This window comes from Oryx dammah, unplaced genomic scaffold, assembly GCF_014754425.2.
Source record: "Oryx dammah isolate SB20612 unplaced genomic scaffold, SCBI_Odam_1.1 HiC_scaffold_5, whole genome shotgun sequence".
NCBI lineage: Eukaryota > Metazoa > Chordata > Mammalia > Artiodactyla > Bovidae > Oryx > Oryx dammah.
In genome coordinates, this window is record NW_024070189.1 from 38,021,160 (window position 1) to 38,036,562 (window position 15,403).

Genomic DNA, 15,403 nt, shown 5'->3' on the forward strand with positions numbered 1-15,403 from the left:
TCCATTTCTTCTAAGGGATTCCTGCCTGCAGTAGTAGATATAATGGTCATCTGAGTTAAACTCACCCATTCCAGTCCATTTTAGTTCGCTGATTCCTAGAATGTCAGCCTTCACTCTTGCCATCTCCTGTTTGAGCACTTCCAATTTGCCTTGATTCATGGACCTGACATTCCAGGTTCCTATGCAATATTGCTCTTTACAGCATCGGACCTTCCTTCTATCACCAGTCATATCCACAACTGGGTATTGTTTTTGCTTTGGCTCCTTCCCTTCATTCTTTCTGGAGTTATTTCTCCACTGATCTCCAGTAGCATATTGGGCACCTACTGACCTGGGGAGTTCCTCTTTGAGCATCCTATCATTTTGCCTTTTCATACTGTTCATGGGGTTTTCAAGGCAAGAATACTGAAGTGGTTTGCCATTTCCTTCTCCAGTGGACCACATTGTGTCAGACCTCTACACCATGACCCGCCCATCTTGGGTGGCCCCACGTGGCATGGCTTAGTTTCATTGAGTTAGACAAGGCTGTGATCTGTGTGATTAGATTGACTAGTTCTGTGATTATGGTTTCAGTGTGTCTGCCCTCTGACACACCTACCATCTTACTTGGGTTTCTCTTACCTTGGGCTTGGGGTATCTATTCATGGCTACTCCAGCAGAGCGCATCCATTGCTCCTTACCTTGGATGAGGGGTATCTTCTCACCACCGCCCCTCCTGACCTTGAACGTGGAATAGCTCCTCTAGGCCCTCCTGCGCCCATGCAGCCACCGCTCCTTGGACGTGGGGTAGCTCCTCTTGGCCGCCGCCCCTCAGTCATGGGGTCCTCCCAGCTTCTCCCCCTGTTCTCGGACATGGGGTAGCTCCTCTCTAGAGAGGCGATAATCAAGTTCTTACTTCACAGAAGAATTGTAAGCTTGAAGAAAAAATAGCATTTCTAAAGTTCTCATCACAGCATCTGACACAAGTAAGAGTCCAGTAAATGCTACTTATTTTGTTTTATTAGCTATTATTTTCACAGCATTTTTGCAACAGCCAACAGTTGAAACCAGGTCAGTGTTCAGTAGTGTAATATGGTGGCATTTATACAATAGGTTTCTATCCCAGTGTTTAAAAAGATGTAGAAAAATGTAATAATGTGTAAAAATGTATATGACCACTAAGTCTCATTTTTGAAATGCATAAATGTGGGTGTGCGTCCATACATAAATGTGTGTAGGTGTATGTACATACTTATTTAAACTCTGGAAATTCTAAATACACAAGAATATTGGCTAGCTGTAGGTGGTGTGATTTATAATTTCTTCTTTTTGATCATCTTTTTCTGTACTGCCCAGTTTGGTAGCCACTAACCCCAGGTAGCTATGTAATTAAAATTAAATAAAAGTTAAAAATCAGTTCCTCAGTCATACTACCATATTTCCACAGCCACACATGAAGTGTGGCTTCCACTTTAGACAGTGCAGACATAGAACATGTCCATCATGGCAGTAAGTTCTACGGGGCAACTTGAGTCTAGAGACTGAGATCCAGGCCAGAAAAAAATAGTCAGGACAGGGCCCTCCCTTTGCCAAGCACTCAAGTTCTCATCTGCATCTACTTCTTCCTCCTTAATAAGGATGTTAGCTGTTTTTTCTAACACATTACAATTATCACAAAGCGACAAAGCGGGGATTACCTTATTTGCAATGGTTCTAACTATGATTAGCTCTCCCAGTGATCCTATTAAAACGAGATCCCTCTGACTTAACAACCTCACAGCATTCTCTCTCTCACAGGAAGTACAGTTCCAACCAGAACATTTCCACAACACCATCGTGTGTGAGAAGCCCAACAACCACCTCAACAAGTTTAAGGGTTATATGTAAGTATTTGCCACCCGTGTGTTGCTTATAAATATTGCCTCTGCAGCTAGAAGTTTTGTCTCAAAATGGCCAAACAGATAAGCATCTGGGTCCTAAGAAAGTTTCTTTCTTTTTATCTTAAGAAAAGGCTAGAGAAACCTAACTAAATTTAGAAACCTTTTCCAGTCTTTGTTGCTGATGGAGTGACATTTAATTATCTCGCATATTTAAATTCACTAATAGTTTTTTCAGAACTCTGTGACAGCATCAAAATCGAGACCACACTCTGATTCAGGGGAGGCAAGTATGATTAAATTTAGACCAGATTTCTGAAGGAGCCTTTATTACACTGTAGGTAAGAATGGGGACTTTGGAGTTTGACAGACCTAGGTTTAAACCCAGGCTCTATCGCTTACAAGCTGTGTGACCTTCAGTAAATTAATTAACCTCTCTGGGCCTTCATTGCCACTTCTGTAAAATAAAGATTACATCACAGGAATTTTCTTGTCTGAGAGTTGGTCATATACAAAGCATGGCAACAGGCAGAGTAGATAGTTCATGGTGTTACTGCTGTTGCAATTACTGTTGTTATTATTTCAGTTTTGATTCAGCCTAAGAGTTTTGCTCTAATTTTGCTTCCACATTTGACAACTGGTCTTAAGGCAAAATACCAAAAAAAAAAAAAAAAAAAGAGCAGTGGTAAAAGATGTGAATAAAGGCCCTATTCAGGGCCTTAAGACTTTCAGAGGACTTTCTCAGAACATCGTCTCATTTGATCTGCAAAACAACCCAGGGAAGTGAGAATTCTGATTCCCAGTTTTCAGATGGGAGATCTGATGATAAAATTTTTCAGGATTCCCTCAGAGGCATACAGCAGCTACAAGACAGGGCCAGGACTTCCATCCTGTCTTTTCACTCTAACCCCTGAGTTTTTCATTGTCTGCACACAGACAATGAGCACAGACACATTATAGCAGCTTCTCTACCAATAGGCTTGCAATGAGACTTCAGAAGTTTTCTCAGGAGGCAGATGTTAGGCCTTTCCCTCCAACCACTGTTTCCCAGGCTATATTAGATGTCTTGAGGAGCAAGATAAGAGGGGGAAAAGCAAGAACAATGCAAAAGCAATGGCAGATTTTCAGTGCAAATTACTTTTTAAAAAATTAAAGAGCACAGATGGAGACAGACAGAGAAGGGCGCAAGTTCCTGGAGGAGAAGAGGATTCATAGCAGGCATCTGGCGAAGTGGAGCTTGCCACCTGCCTGGGCAAGAAGTCCTCCCCTCATGCACAAGTTTTGTGGATTTGGTTCACCCCAAGGCTCCCATGCCTTGAGTCATTCTCTGTCCTCTTGGAGAGCAGCCTCATTGCTGGGTTTCTATTTGTAATCCTTTCTCCCCAAAACAGCTCATGCCAGCAGCCAGCCTTTCTAAGCTTCAGCCTGGACTCATCTCAGACAGAACTTTCCCAGCTCCATTCAATCCCCAGAACCTCCTCTTCCTGGTCACTGCCTCTAAAGGCAACTTTCCCCACCTTCCCAGGGCTCCTGGGTGAGCCTGTAAAGTCCAGTTGGTCAGTCTAGCAGCCAACCCATGGGATGCTTGCAAATTCTCCACTATGCTCCCTCTGCTGAGGCCCACCACCCACAGATGATCTATGCTCTTTTGCTGACCAAACCACAGGTCTGATGCCTCCAGGTGTCCAGAAGCTTCTTTGGGCCTCCTTAATGTAGGAACTCTCTTGGGGCTACCCAGGCTGGCTAGAAACTGAGTAGTTTTTAATGCTTTGAAGATTAGGAATGTCAGATTTGACAATGCACTTTTTAAGCAATAAGATCAGTCCAAAGCAGTGATTCTCAAACCCCTTTCCCTCCTCTCTATCAGAGGACCTTTATGGTGTCTGACACGTCGTTGATTATCACAACCGAGACGAGGTGCTAATGGCCTCTGGTGGGTAGGGATCAGAGATGCTGCTCAGCATCCTATAAGGCACAGAACAGACCCACAACAAAGACTAATCCCACCCAAATAGTCAGCAGTATCAAGGTGGAGAAATACTGCCGTGAGTCAGTTAAATAAAGCATCCCTGTAAACAGTGCACTGAATAGAAGGGCTATGAGATCGCAGTCCCTTTGTACTGAAAAAGGAACACTATGACCGAGAGACAAGGAAGATGCTATCATAGCTTATCAGCTTAGAGCATCATAAAAATGCCCTTTAAACCTCTAGCTACTAACAGTGAATCATTCAATATTCTATCTGTAGCAGCTCCCTCCATAAGGACAAGTGGGTCTTCAACTTCAGCCATTCTCAGAGCACCTTTATGATTTGTATCACATTCATAAACACTATATGTTATAAAACTTTAATTGGCTTAGTTTTCTCTTAATTTATTTCAGAAGAAAAAGTTATGTTACTGGCACTATGGGCAACTGGAATTGCTGCTATATATAGCTTGCCATAGATTTATGGTGGTATTACTTTCCATATATAAATTTTATAACAGTAAAATTAGTAAAATGAAATCAAAACAGTTATTTTACTCTAACTACAGACTATTGCCAAAACCTCCTCTGTGTTAAAAAATTAGATAAATAAGTGCTAGAAAGGATTAACAGAGATAAACTAAGATATTTCCTTGTTAAATTCAAAAGAATTGCAAATGGAAATGACTGATTCAATGTAGATTAATGGGGTGCTACTTTAAGAACTCCACTGTAGTGAAAATCCCATGAGGCTTGGTGTTGGGAGCTGGATGCCCAAGTCCTGGAATGTCCTATGTCCTGGAAGTGTGTCCTTGGAAAGATCTTTCACCCTCTCTGAGTTTCAACTTTCTCATAAGCAAGGATAATCACCCTGCTAACTTCCCAGAGCTGTGAAGAGTCAAATAAAATCATGTAAGTAATATAGTTAATAAACACAGTAAAGAATTATTCTGAGTGTATTGAGTGGTATTGTAGCATTCTGGAGCCAGACTTCCTGGATTTGAATCCCCTTTCTGCCATGTACTATGATTGCCTCGGTTTCCCTATTTTTAAAATGGGTATGAAACATGACCTACCTTCTAAGGTTGTCATGACCATTATTTAATACATAGAAAACATAACTGGACCTAGAGAGATGAAGTATTAACGAGTTAGAAGGAGAGAAAATCCATTAGGGTTCAGAGGATTACTGTTCTGTTCTCCCCAATGTTGTGAGGAAGTTATATTTAAAGTTCCTATAAATGCCAGAGGGGGAGGGCCTCAGGACTGAATGAGGACTAGACACCAAGTCAACCCTGGTGTGGATTGTCTCAGAAGTTTCTAGAGTGAAGTGGGAAATTGTGATGCCTCCTGAGTCTAGAAGAAGGGAAGAACTCTGCGGATCTCCCATTTGAGAAGCTGCCTCCCAAGATGTTGCACAAAGGCAACTGGTCCTCCTGCTGTGAGGATGGAGCAAGAGAAGGATAGCACAGGCCAGAGGCCAAGAGGGAAGCTTCTGGGCGGCCCTTCCTCATCATCTCATGATAACAGAGGTGGGACTGTCCCTTGTCCTCTATAGACTTGGACGTTCAGCTTGTGTGGGTGCAGACCCAGCCGCTGATGATAGTGGGTGTATGAACACTGCCTCAGGGAGCACAGCACCTATCCTTGCAGGGTCAGAAGCCAGTTCCCCCACATTTTGTCCCTAAAACCATTTTGAATCTTCCTCATCGGAGTTTTGCCTTTTAGGCCAAATCACATCCTTAGGGATGGGTAATTCCCTCTAATGGTCCAGTCCCCATTAGGTGTCCTAGGACCAATGAAGTCTTGCATTTAAACATGGGAATTAGTTTCCAAGTTAATATTGCTCTTCTGAAGAAGACGGAGAAGAAGGATCGTGTTCACTCACCACTTCTGAGACACTAACCCGTGAAAGTGTGGAGATGCCACCAAACCGTTCCTGTCTTTCATGATCTCCAGGGAACATCCCGATCAGACCAGGACAGGCTTTGGCAGTGAGAGTCTTCTGCTTCGAGGCTGCACCATCAGAAACACTGAAGTGGCTGTTGGCATTGTCATCTACACAGGTTACTATCCCTGGACACTTTCCTACGCCCCTGCCCTCTCTCCTCCTTCCTCCAAACCTCCTCCAAATTCATCTTTAGTTGGTGGGAGCTCACATCGAAGGGGTAGAGGCGTGTGGTTTCCTGTTTCCCGGCTAAACAAACTGAGGCTGGAATCACAGCAGCTCACTTGGTCCACAGGAGACATAATTCAATTCTGAGTCACTGTCACTCATCTGGATAACACGGGGAGGGGGATGCATGCATCCCTAATGGTTTTGCGACACTAACCATAGGTGGGATGAAGAGCATCTTCTTGAGCTTGAGGAGTAACCTCACCAAACTTAGCAACATCACCGTGTGTGCCTCAGTGTCCTCATCTGTACAGTGGGAATAACATCTGTATCCGCCTCATAAAGCACTCATGAGAGTACAGTGACCCAGACATAGAAAGCACCCAGTGCCGTGTGTAGCACATGAGGGCACGGTGAGTCTTGGTGGTGGTTTTTGCAGTTGTTTTCATTATAAGCTTTATTCATTTTGTGGCTCTCTATATGGTGGTCTGTCTTCTTTGCACTTTGATTTTGCTTCCCCTTGAAAAAAGGTAACAGCAGCACTTCTCATAATGAGATTTGGAGGGGGTCTTGGGACGGCTGAACCCCCAGTACCTAGTGCCTGGCGCTCCATGGGTGCTCAATACATGTCTGTTTTCACTTGAACAACTGCAAACATCTATGGAGGTAACACAGTCTCCCTGGAGTGTCTACCTTCCCTGGAACTCTCCAGAAGTTTCCCCGGATCTTGCACTCACTGGGACACCTCGTAATATTTTGTTTACTTTTAGTTGGTATGTTTTGGTGCATAGAATCCAAACTTTGTTAGACTTGGAGGAGCACTAACACATCAGTCTACTCTATGACTCCCTTTGGCAGACCGTGAGAGAAAAGTAGGGTTTTTTTGAATAGTGTCACAGTCTAGCTGGCTTTCCCTAATTTGAGGGAGGGATGTTATATTTGTCAACACAGGTCATTGCTTTCAAGGGTCTTGACAGTGGAGTTCAGTGCTGTCTGGCAGACTTACTAAACACGACCCCTTCAGTAATCCCTGCCCCACCAAAAAACCCTCATAAACATTGAGTTTTCTTCTCTGCCTGAGCAGAAACAAAGCTCTGAGTGGGTGAAGGAAGTGGCCTATGAGAGGGCAGACAGAGAGGGAGTTAATCATGGTTCCTGGGAGTCAGACTGCCTGGGGATAAACCAGCCCTGGGCTTCCCTAGAAGCTCAGCTGGTAAAGAATCTTCCTGCAGTGCAGGAGACATGGGTTCAGTCCCTGGGTTGGGAAAATCCCCTGGAGAAGGGAATGGCTACCCACTTCAATATTCTGGCCTGGAGAATTCCATGGACTGTGAAGTCCATGCAGTCGCCAAGAGTCGGACACGACTGAGCAACTTTCACACACACTAAACCAGCCCTTGGCTGCAAGTTCCTGAAAAGCTGGTCAAGCTTTCCACACAAAAGGCACTGCTAACCTGTTCTCATAGGACTCTAAGGTTCAAATGAGATGATCTGTGAAAAGGGCTTAACCCTAGCCTGGCACACGTCAGGGTCTCAAAAAATGTGAGCAAAATGGTACTAATGGTGTTAAGTGTTGTCATCTAGAGCACGGGTTCTCAACCTCAACACTGGTGACCTTTGTCCCAGATTGTTCTTTGGCGGGGGAGTGTTTAGCAGCAGCCCTGGCTTCTGCCAACTAGATGCCAATAGTGCCACCTCCTCAAAGATGATAATCAAAAATTTCTGAAGACTTTGCCAAATGTCCCCTGGGGAACAAAGTCCCCTGTGGAGAATGACTGATCTGGAGCTGTACTCTCTGCCTGGGTGGCATAGATGGGCACAACAGGAGCACCTCAGGATCAAAGGCAATAAAAGCCAAGTCGAGTTTTCCAAGAGGAAGAAATTCCACGTGGGGGTGTATGCTTCTCACTGCAGACATTTATTGAGGCCCTACTGTGTACCAGAAACTAGTTGAGGTACTTTATATGTATCAGTTCATTTGCTTATGCCAGAGCACACAACCATAACATCTCAGTTTGCAGATGAGGAATTGAGATACAAAAGGATTAATTCCACCAAGGTCACATGTCTCCTGAGATTAATTCCCTCCTACCCAAGGTCAAGTGCCTGAGAGCCAAGCTCTGTCAGACACTGGAGCCCACATTCTATCCACCACACCATGATGCCTCCCCCATGAGACCATATTTTGCCAAAGGGACAGAAGAGTCTTAGGAAGTGAGGAGTGGGTGAAGGGGGTGGCCCCAGGACCCTTGTACAGGGTGAGCCCAGGGCAGGCAGGGTCCCCAGCTGTGGCAGCCCTTGAACAACTGCAGCAACTGGAGTCTGACATGATAAGCCCAGAGTGTGCTCACTCCTGTGGTTTCACTGCCACTTTAAATCCACAAGGCCACCAGCTAAACAGCATTAAACCACTCGCTGCTAGAGCTGATGTATTGGTTCTCTTTCATTTTGCACAGGAAACATGTGACTGGTATCTTTTAATTTGTCTTCTGAGGGGTATGGCACAGTAATTAAAATTTAGCAGCCCCAAAGGAAAGGCTCTGTTTAAAGACAAGGCTTAGTTAGACTGTCAGCTCTTAGCTGGGTGACTTGGGTACCAGGGGTCAGTGGAAGGAGAAATAGAGTGGGAATCAGCATCCTGGGTTCTCCACGTGGCTCTGATGTTCATGTATCCTTTCATTTGGAACAAGTCTCTTCTATGCTTCCATCATGGGTTTTTCCAACTGGAGAAAAGGGGTGACTGGATAAGATCAGTAGTTTTTAAATTTTATTATTTTTTCTTTGAACAAAATTTTATGCAGAACTCCAAGACAGGAGAGGAGCTGCCCAGAGTTAATGCTGGGGTGGAGGCCTTTGGCCACTACGCTCTTGCACAGGCAACAAACACCTTAGCAAAGAAGCAAGCGTGAAAATGACTGGCCTCAAGTACAGTGCTGCCACAGGGCCTTGGCATGTACTGTTCTCCAGTCCAAAGCCCTTTTCTACCAACTTTTCTCTCTCCATTCATGTCTCCCTTAAATGTCACCTCCTCTGAGAAACCTTCCATGACCATGCTCTCTAACGGCATCTCTTATTTTTTTAGCCCTTATTTATTGTTTACTTCATGGGACTTATCACCAACTGTAATGACCTTATTTACTTCTTTGCTTGTGTATTTTCCCCAGCATGTGACTCATCTGTCTTAACTACTGTATCCCACCACTAACCCATAACAGCCCTTTTGAGCAAATTAGAAGACAGCCTCCTGTCGTTTGCTAGAAATGTGTCCTAAGAGGCTTACAAATCGATGACAGCTACAAAGTGAGGGCTACCTCTTGAGTTGTGTAGGACACAGCCTGTGCACAGGAGCCTGGTCTACACCCCCTCCCCACCCATGTCCGGCAGGTAGGAGATGTTCCGTAAAAACCTGCTAACCAATTGTATGAGGTCTCTCCAGCTGCTCCCAGAACCTCCCTGTGCCAGGACACATCCAGGTTAGAGAATGAACCCTCTCTTGTTTTTTTAATTTTTTTAAGTTTTTTTTTTCAATTGGAGTAGAATTGCTTTTACAGTGTTGTGTTAATTTCTGCTATACAGTAACGTGAATCAGCCATTTGTATCCACATATATTGTATAATATACGCGCCCCTTTTGAGCCTCCCCCCTCACCCCCCTGCATCCCACCCGTCTAGGTCATCACAGAGCACTGAGCTGAGCTCCCTGTGCTGCACAGCAGCTTCCCACTAGTGATCTTGTTCACACACGGTAGTGTATACATATCAATCTTACTTTCCCATTTCATCCCACCACCACCCTAAGTCCCTTCCTGTGTCCACACATCCATTCTCTCCATCTGCACTCTGTCTCTGCCCTGCACAGAGGTAAATCTTCTGCAGGAAGAGCCAGAGGCAAATGGGGGGCCAAAGACTGACGATCTTACTTCTCCCGCAAAGGCCATGAGACGAAAGCCATGCTGAACAACAGCGGCCCGCGGTACAAACGCAGCCAGATCGAGCGGCGCATGAACAGAGACATCTTCTCCTGCATCGGCATCCTCTTCCTTATGTGCCTCATTGGAGCTGTAGGTATGGAATGTTCTGGAAAGAACCCCACAGGCATCTTCTGTTTCTTTTGTGCCAGTTGCCTCAACACAGAGCCTCAGTTTCCTTATCTACGAAAAGAAGTTAATAAATAAAAGCAAGCCTGCTCTGTATTTAACAGGGTGCCCATTCAGCCAAAAATGCAAGTGACATTGTTCGGAAAGTTGTATGTGCCCTAAATCGTAGGAAGAGCATCTGGGCACCCCCTTACCCAGAGAGGGTAACAGATGAATCAATCACAGGACTGTCCTCAGAGAGCAGGAACGTCCTCAGAGTCCAGCAGGAACAAGTCCAGCCTGAGAACAGAATCAATAACACCATCTGTCGCATTCAGTGAGGGCGGCACCAGGTACTGTGTTCGTTTCCTAGTGCTGCTGTAAAAGATTAATGCAAATTGAGTGGTTTAAAACAACACTAGCTGATTCTGCTACGTATCCAGGGTTCAGAAGTCCAAAATCAATTTCACTGGATTAAGACCAGGGTGCCTGCTGGACTGGCTCCTTCTGGAGACCCTGGGTGGGGAAAGTGGCCCCTTGTCTTTTTGGTTTCTACTGGCCACCTGGGTTTCTGCATTTGCGGCGTTGGGGGATTTTCAGGACTTCAGGGGGTAAAGAATCCACCTGCGAGTGCAAGAGTCATAGGAGACTCGAGCTCCGTCCCTGGGTCAGGACATCCCCTGGAGAAGGAAACGGCTCCAGTATTCTTTCCTGGAGAATCCCACGTACAGAGGAGCCTGAAGGGCTACAGTGCAGAGAGGTCACGAAGAGTCAGACACAGCTAAGTGAATGAGCACACACACACACGCCTTCGTTTTCAAAGTGCCTTACTTCACATCTCCTTCTCCTTGTCTGTGGGCATATCTCCCTGTGCCTCCTTTTTATAAGGACACTTGTAATACCATCATCAGGCCCACCAGGCTAATCCAGGCTCCTCTTCGCCATCTCAGGGTTCTTCACTCAATCCTGTCTGCAAAGTCTATCTGCATATTCACAGGGCCCCAGGTTGAGTACACAGACACCTTAGGGGACATCATTCAGCCTGCTGTGGGTGTTATGGGAGCATCAAGGAAGGAAGTCTTGCTGAAGCTTATTCTCACCAGAAGAGGGAGGTGGCAGGGACAGGATGGAGCCGGCAGCTGTGAAAGAAAAGAGAAGACGCTTTATCCCAAGGACAGCACAGACAAAGCAGAGCAGAGGAGGGAAAATCATTCTTTTGCAGAGGAGAGTTTGGCTGTTTGGCAAGAGCAAGGCCAAGAATGGAACCCTGAACAGAAGCAGGGTGAGGCCAGGGTCTACTACAGCCAATGTAGACCGCTGTGGGAGCAGTGATCCAGAGTTATTTCAGTCGATCCTTGGAGGGTAGGCAGGGCAGTGAGTACGATGCTCGTTCTTACTCTCCCCCTCTATGGCTTAACACTAAGGATGGTTCTTGGCACCCTAAAGGAGGCCTTAAAAGAAGCAGGGAGGATCAAATTGAAGGACTTACATGCTGAGTCCAGAGCCCCCTGCTGACTCTGCACCAGGGAGCAGCTGTCTCGTTTGCTCTTCACTTGCTTCTATCAGAAATCGCAGCCATCACTGTTGTTATACTTTATTTTTTAGAAACTATTTCTTTTTAATATTTATTTATATGTATTTATTTGACTGTGCCAGGTCTTTGTTGCAGCATGTGGAATCTAGTTCCCTGACCAGGGGTCTAACCCAGGCCCCCTGCAATTGGGAGCACAGGATCTTAGACACTGGGCCACCAGGGAAGTCCTCATCACTGTTTTTTAAAGACAGCATCCAAGGCCTAAAACACTGCTCAGCCCACAAAGTTCTTATGTGTCACCACAGTGAAGACAGTGGGGTCTAGTCTTGTGCATGGCCTGGAGTTTTGAATGAATGTACTTCCCAGGTATATCTCACAGCACTCCAAGAGGGGCTCAAAGCTGGAAGGGCAGTACCTGAAGCCAGCAAACAAGAAAACCACCCATTGGTTTTGTGGTCCATCTGTGTCCCCAGAGATGCTGCAAAACTCTTGGCTCTGTTTGGGGAAGGATTTTTAGGGACCATCAAACCTGGAAAGGACACTGAAGATCGTGTCACTGTGTCTCTAGAGAAAGGAAGCTAATGATTAAAGGGTCACAGAGTTAGACAAGATTCAGGCAAACCAAAAGCAGCTTGGTAGATTACCCCAAATAAGAAATACTTTGAGAAAGTAATGGGGAGGGGCAGGATTTTCTTGTCTGAGAATAACAACTCATAGAGTGACAGGCCTCTGTTGGCACCTAACTAAAGTATAGCTCCTGTAGGAGGTGATGGCTCCCAAATTAGCACCATCCCAGGGTTATTTATCACATATTTCTTTACCAGGCTTCCCTGGTGGCTCTACTGATAAAGAATTCGCCTGTAATATGGAAGACCTGGATTTGATCCCTGGGTTGGGAAAATCCTCTGGAGGAGGAAATGGCAACCACTCCAGTATTCTTGCCTGGAGAATCCTATGGACAGAGGAGCCTGGCAAGAGAACAGCTACCCATTCCAGTATTCTGGCCTGGAGAATTCCAAAGACTGTATAGTCCATGGGGTCGCAAAGAGTCGGACACAACTGAGCGACTTTCACTTCACTACTTTAATGTATGAAGATGGAATTTCTTTTTTATTTGTCTGGATTGTCTTCCCCAGGCCTTTCTGATCACCCAGTACCCACCTGAGCTTCAGAATCCTTCTAGGTCTCCTCCTCCAGGCAGCCTGCTCTGATTTCTTTTATGATCTCTAGCTCCTCTGAAAGCCAGTGATCCTTACTCTGTACCATATATTTGGCCCTTAACCTCACATCTATAAGTCTCCTTTATTCTGCTGTGTATGACGGTATTTGGCCCAACCTCTTGGGCAAAGAAGTATCTTAGGGGCAGGGTGGCACCCTTTTTGCATTCTGTTCTCTATAGTTTCTATCCTGGAGCCAAGAGCATTATACACATAGGGTGATCCTGTTCTCACAATAACCCCATGGGGAAGGTACTATTACTAATTGATAGATAAGGATGCTGAGATTCAGAGAACTCAGTGCCAGTTGCACTTATCAATCTGCACTTGATGGGTGTTGCTATCCCCATTTATAATTACAGAAACAGAGGGTTCAGTCCATATCTGAGGCTGTTGCTATGGGCTCTTATAGCATTCCAGGATCTAGCTCATGCCAGGTGAGATTTGTATCTTTACATCAGACTCCATGACTTGGTAGGGAACTCCTCAAAGACAAGAAGTAGGACCAACTCCTTTTTGAATTAATAAATTTTGGATAAAGAGAGGGAAGGAGAGAGGCAAGGAGGAGTGAGTAAACAGAGTTGATGGATGGGTGGGTGGGTGGATGGATGGATTGAGGGATGGATGATTGGATGGGTGGGTGCATGAGGGAGAAAAGAAACAAACTCTTGTCCCTTTTTCTATTTCCAACTCCTGTATAATAGGACTTAAACAAAATCTAAATAATCACCATGCTAGTTTCCTCTGCTAGGAGGAGAGATTGAAATGTAGGGTATGTGAAAGACCACCTTAGAGCTAAACGAATACATACACACACAGTGTTATATAGAACAAGGATGTGCTCCTCCAAAGCACACTGATTTCTGGCAGTAGGTCAGGGATGGGCTGATGTAATTGACCAATTTAAGATTAAGTGGAGATTTTGTCTCATGCTTGGCTTTGCCTCCTCTCAGGTCACGGCCTCTGGAATGGAACCTTCACAGAGCACCCTCCCTTTGACGTGCCAGACGCCAAGGGCAACTACCTTCCCCTTGCTCTTGGGGGCTTCTACATGTTCCTCACCATGATCATCCTGCTCCAGGTAGGAGGTCCTCCCCAACTCGGGGCTCAAAAGACCTACAGCCAACACCTATACAACTTTGCAGAAAAAAAAAAGAAAACTCAGTACTGACCTTGAGGAAGAACTAACTGGACTGAGATGAGAAAACATTTATTGCTTCTTATGGGTCTTTGAAAGTATTCGTATCTGGTATAATGTCAGGACCAGCCCTGCCTTGAGGAGAGGACCTTGGCCTCAGATAATAACAGAGGGAAATATTTATCAGACTCTTGTATTTAAAAGTAAGATTGCAGCAGAGATCCACGGGTGCCTGTCCTGCTGCCAGATCTAGAACTGGTGAACCTTCTGACCTGAGAACCACGAAGATAACACAGCACAAAGAATGAGAGAAAATTTTCGAGCCCCAAGCGTTCAGAGAAAGAAACCACAGGTTAGCGTTTTCATATTTGTTAGATTGAAGAAGAACCAGCACTATACATAGGGGGGAAAAAAGCAAAAGACAGAGCACCTGTAAGAGAGAGGTAAGAAAGGCCCCTACTTAGAGGTAAACACCTACAGTGAGGTGTAAAGAGATTTAAAAAACCCTCAGGCCCAGTAAGAATTACAGTCTATGAAAAGATAGTGGAAGTTGTAGTTTTGTTTTGACAAAACCCCATCTGTTGGAGTTCTTACAGTACTTGAGTATGTTTCTTGGTCCTCCAACTGGCAGCTTTTTTCTTTCATTAGTTCATTCACTCATGGAGCAAAGTAACCCTTTTTAAATGTGAGGAGGAAGTCCTGCTCTTCCTCTGCCCTGAACCTTCTGATGGTTTCATAAGCAAAAGTGAAATGAATACAAAGGGAAGTACAAAGTGCTGAGGCGACCAACAAGGCCTGAGTGATCTGGGCCCCGCTCCCTCGGGGACCACGTCTCTGAGCTGTCTCCCACACACTGGCACACACGCCTGCTGACTCTCACCCCGGCCCTGCAGACACCCAGCCGCGGGCCCGTGCCCTGCCTGGAACATGCCTCCTCCCACAGATAACCTCAGGCTCACACCCTCGTTTCTTCAGGTCTCAGCACAAAGGTTGTGGTTTCTGAAATACGCCCTCCCAGCCTTCACTTTTCACTTTATTCTTTTTTTTCATGAGATTTGCCACCACTCAATATAGATTTCTTTGTTTGTTTACTGGACTAGAAGGTCTTCAAGGCCAGGGCTTTTGTTCTACTCATTGCCATTTGAAGGACCTAAAACAGCACTCAGTATTTGTGTGTGTGTGTTAGTTGCTCAGTCATGTTTGACTCTTTCTGACCCCATGACTGTAGCCCACCGGGCTCCTCTATCCATGGAATTCTCCAGGCAAGAATACTGGAATGGGTTGCCATTTGCTTCTCCAGGGGATCTTCCTGACACATGGATTGAACACAGATCTCCTACATTGCAGGCAGATTGTTTACCATCTGAGCTACATCAGTGGGTAGTGATCAACAATAAATTGGAATAGAAAACAGATTTAGGATTACCAAAGGGAAAAGAGAGGGAGAGACATAAATTAGGAGTCTGAGATTAGCAGGTACACACTATCATATATCGGAG

At 45.3% G+C, this 15,403-nt stretch overlaps 1 protein-coding gene across 1 annotated transcript in view; it reads left to right on the forward strand.

Annotated features, from left to right (window-relative positions):
• Positions 1–15,403, forward strand: part of ATP10B (ATPase phospholipid transporting 10B (putative)) — a 325,005-nt gene that overhangs the window by 232,845 nt on the left and 76,757 nt on the right. The window contains exons 5-8 of the mRNA XM_040239470.1: positions 1,777–1,862; positions 5,784–5,890; positions 9,873–10,004; positions 13,720–13,847. Of these exons, the coding sequence (XP_040095404.1) occupies positions 1,777–1,862; positions 5,784–5,890; positions 9,873–10,004; positions 13,720–13,847 (453 nt within the window). The remainder of the gene's footprint in view (positions 1–1,776; positions 1,863–5,783; positions 5,891–9,872; positions 10,005–13,719; positions 13,848–15,403) is intronic.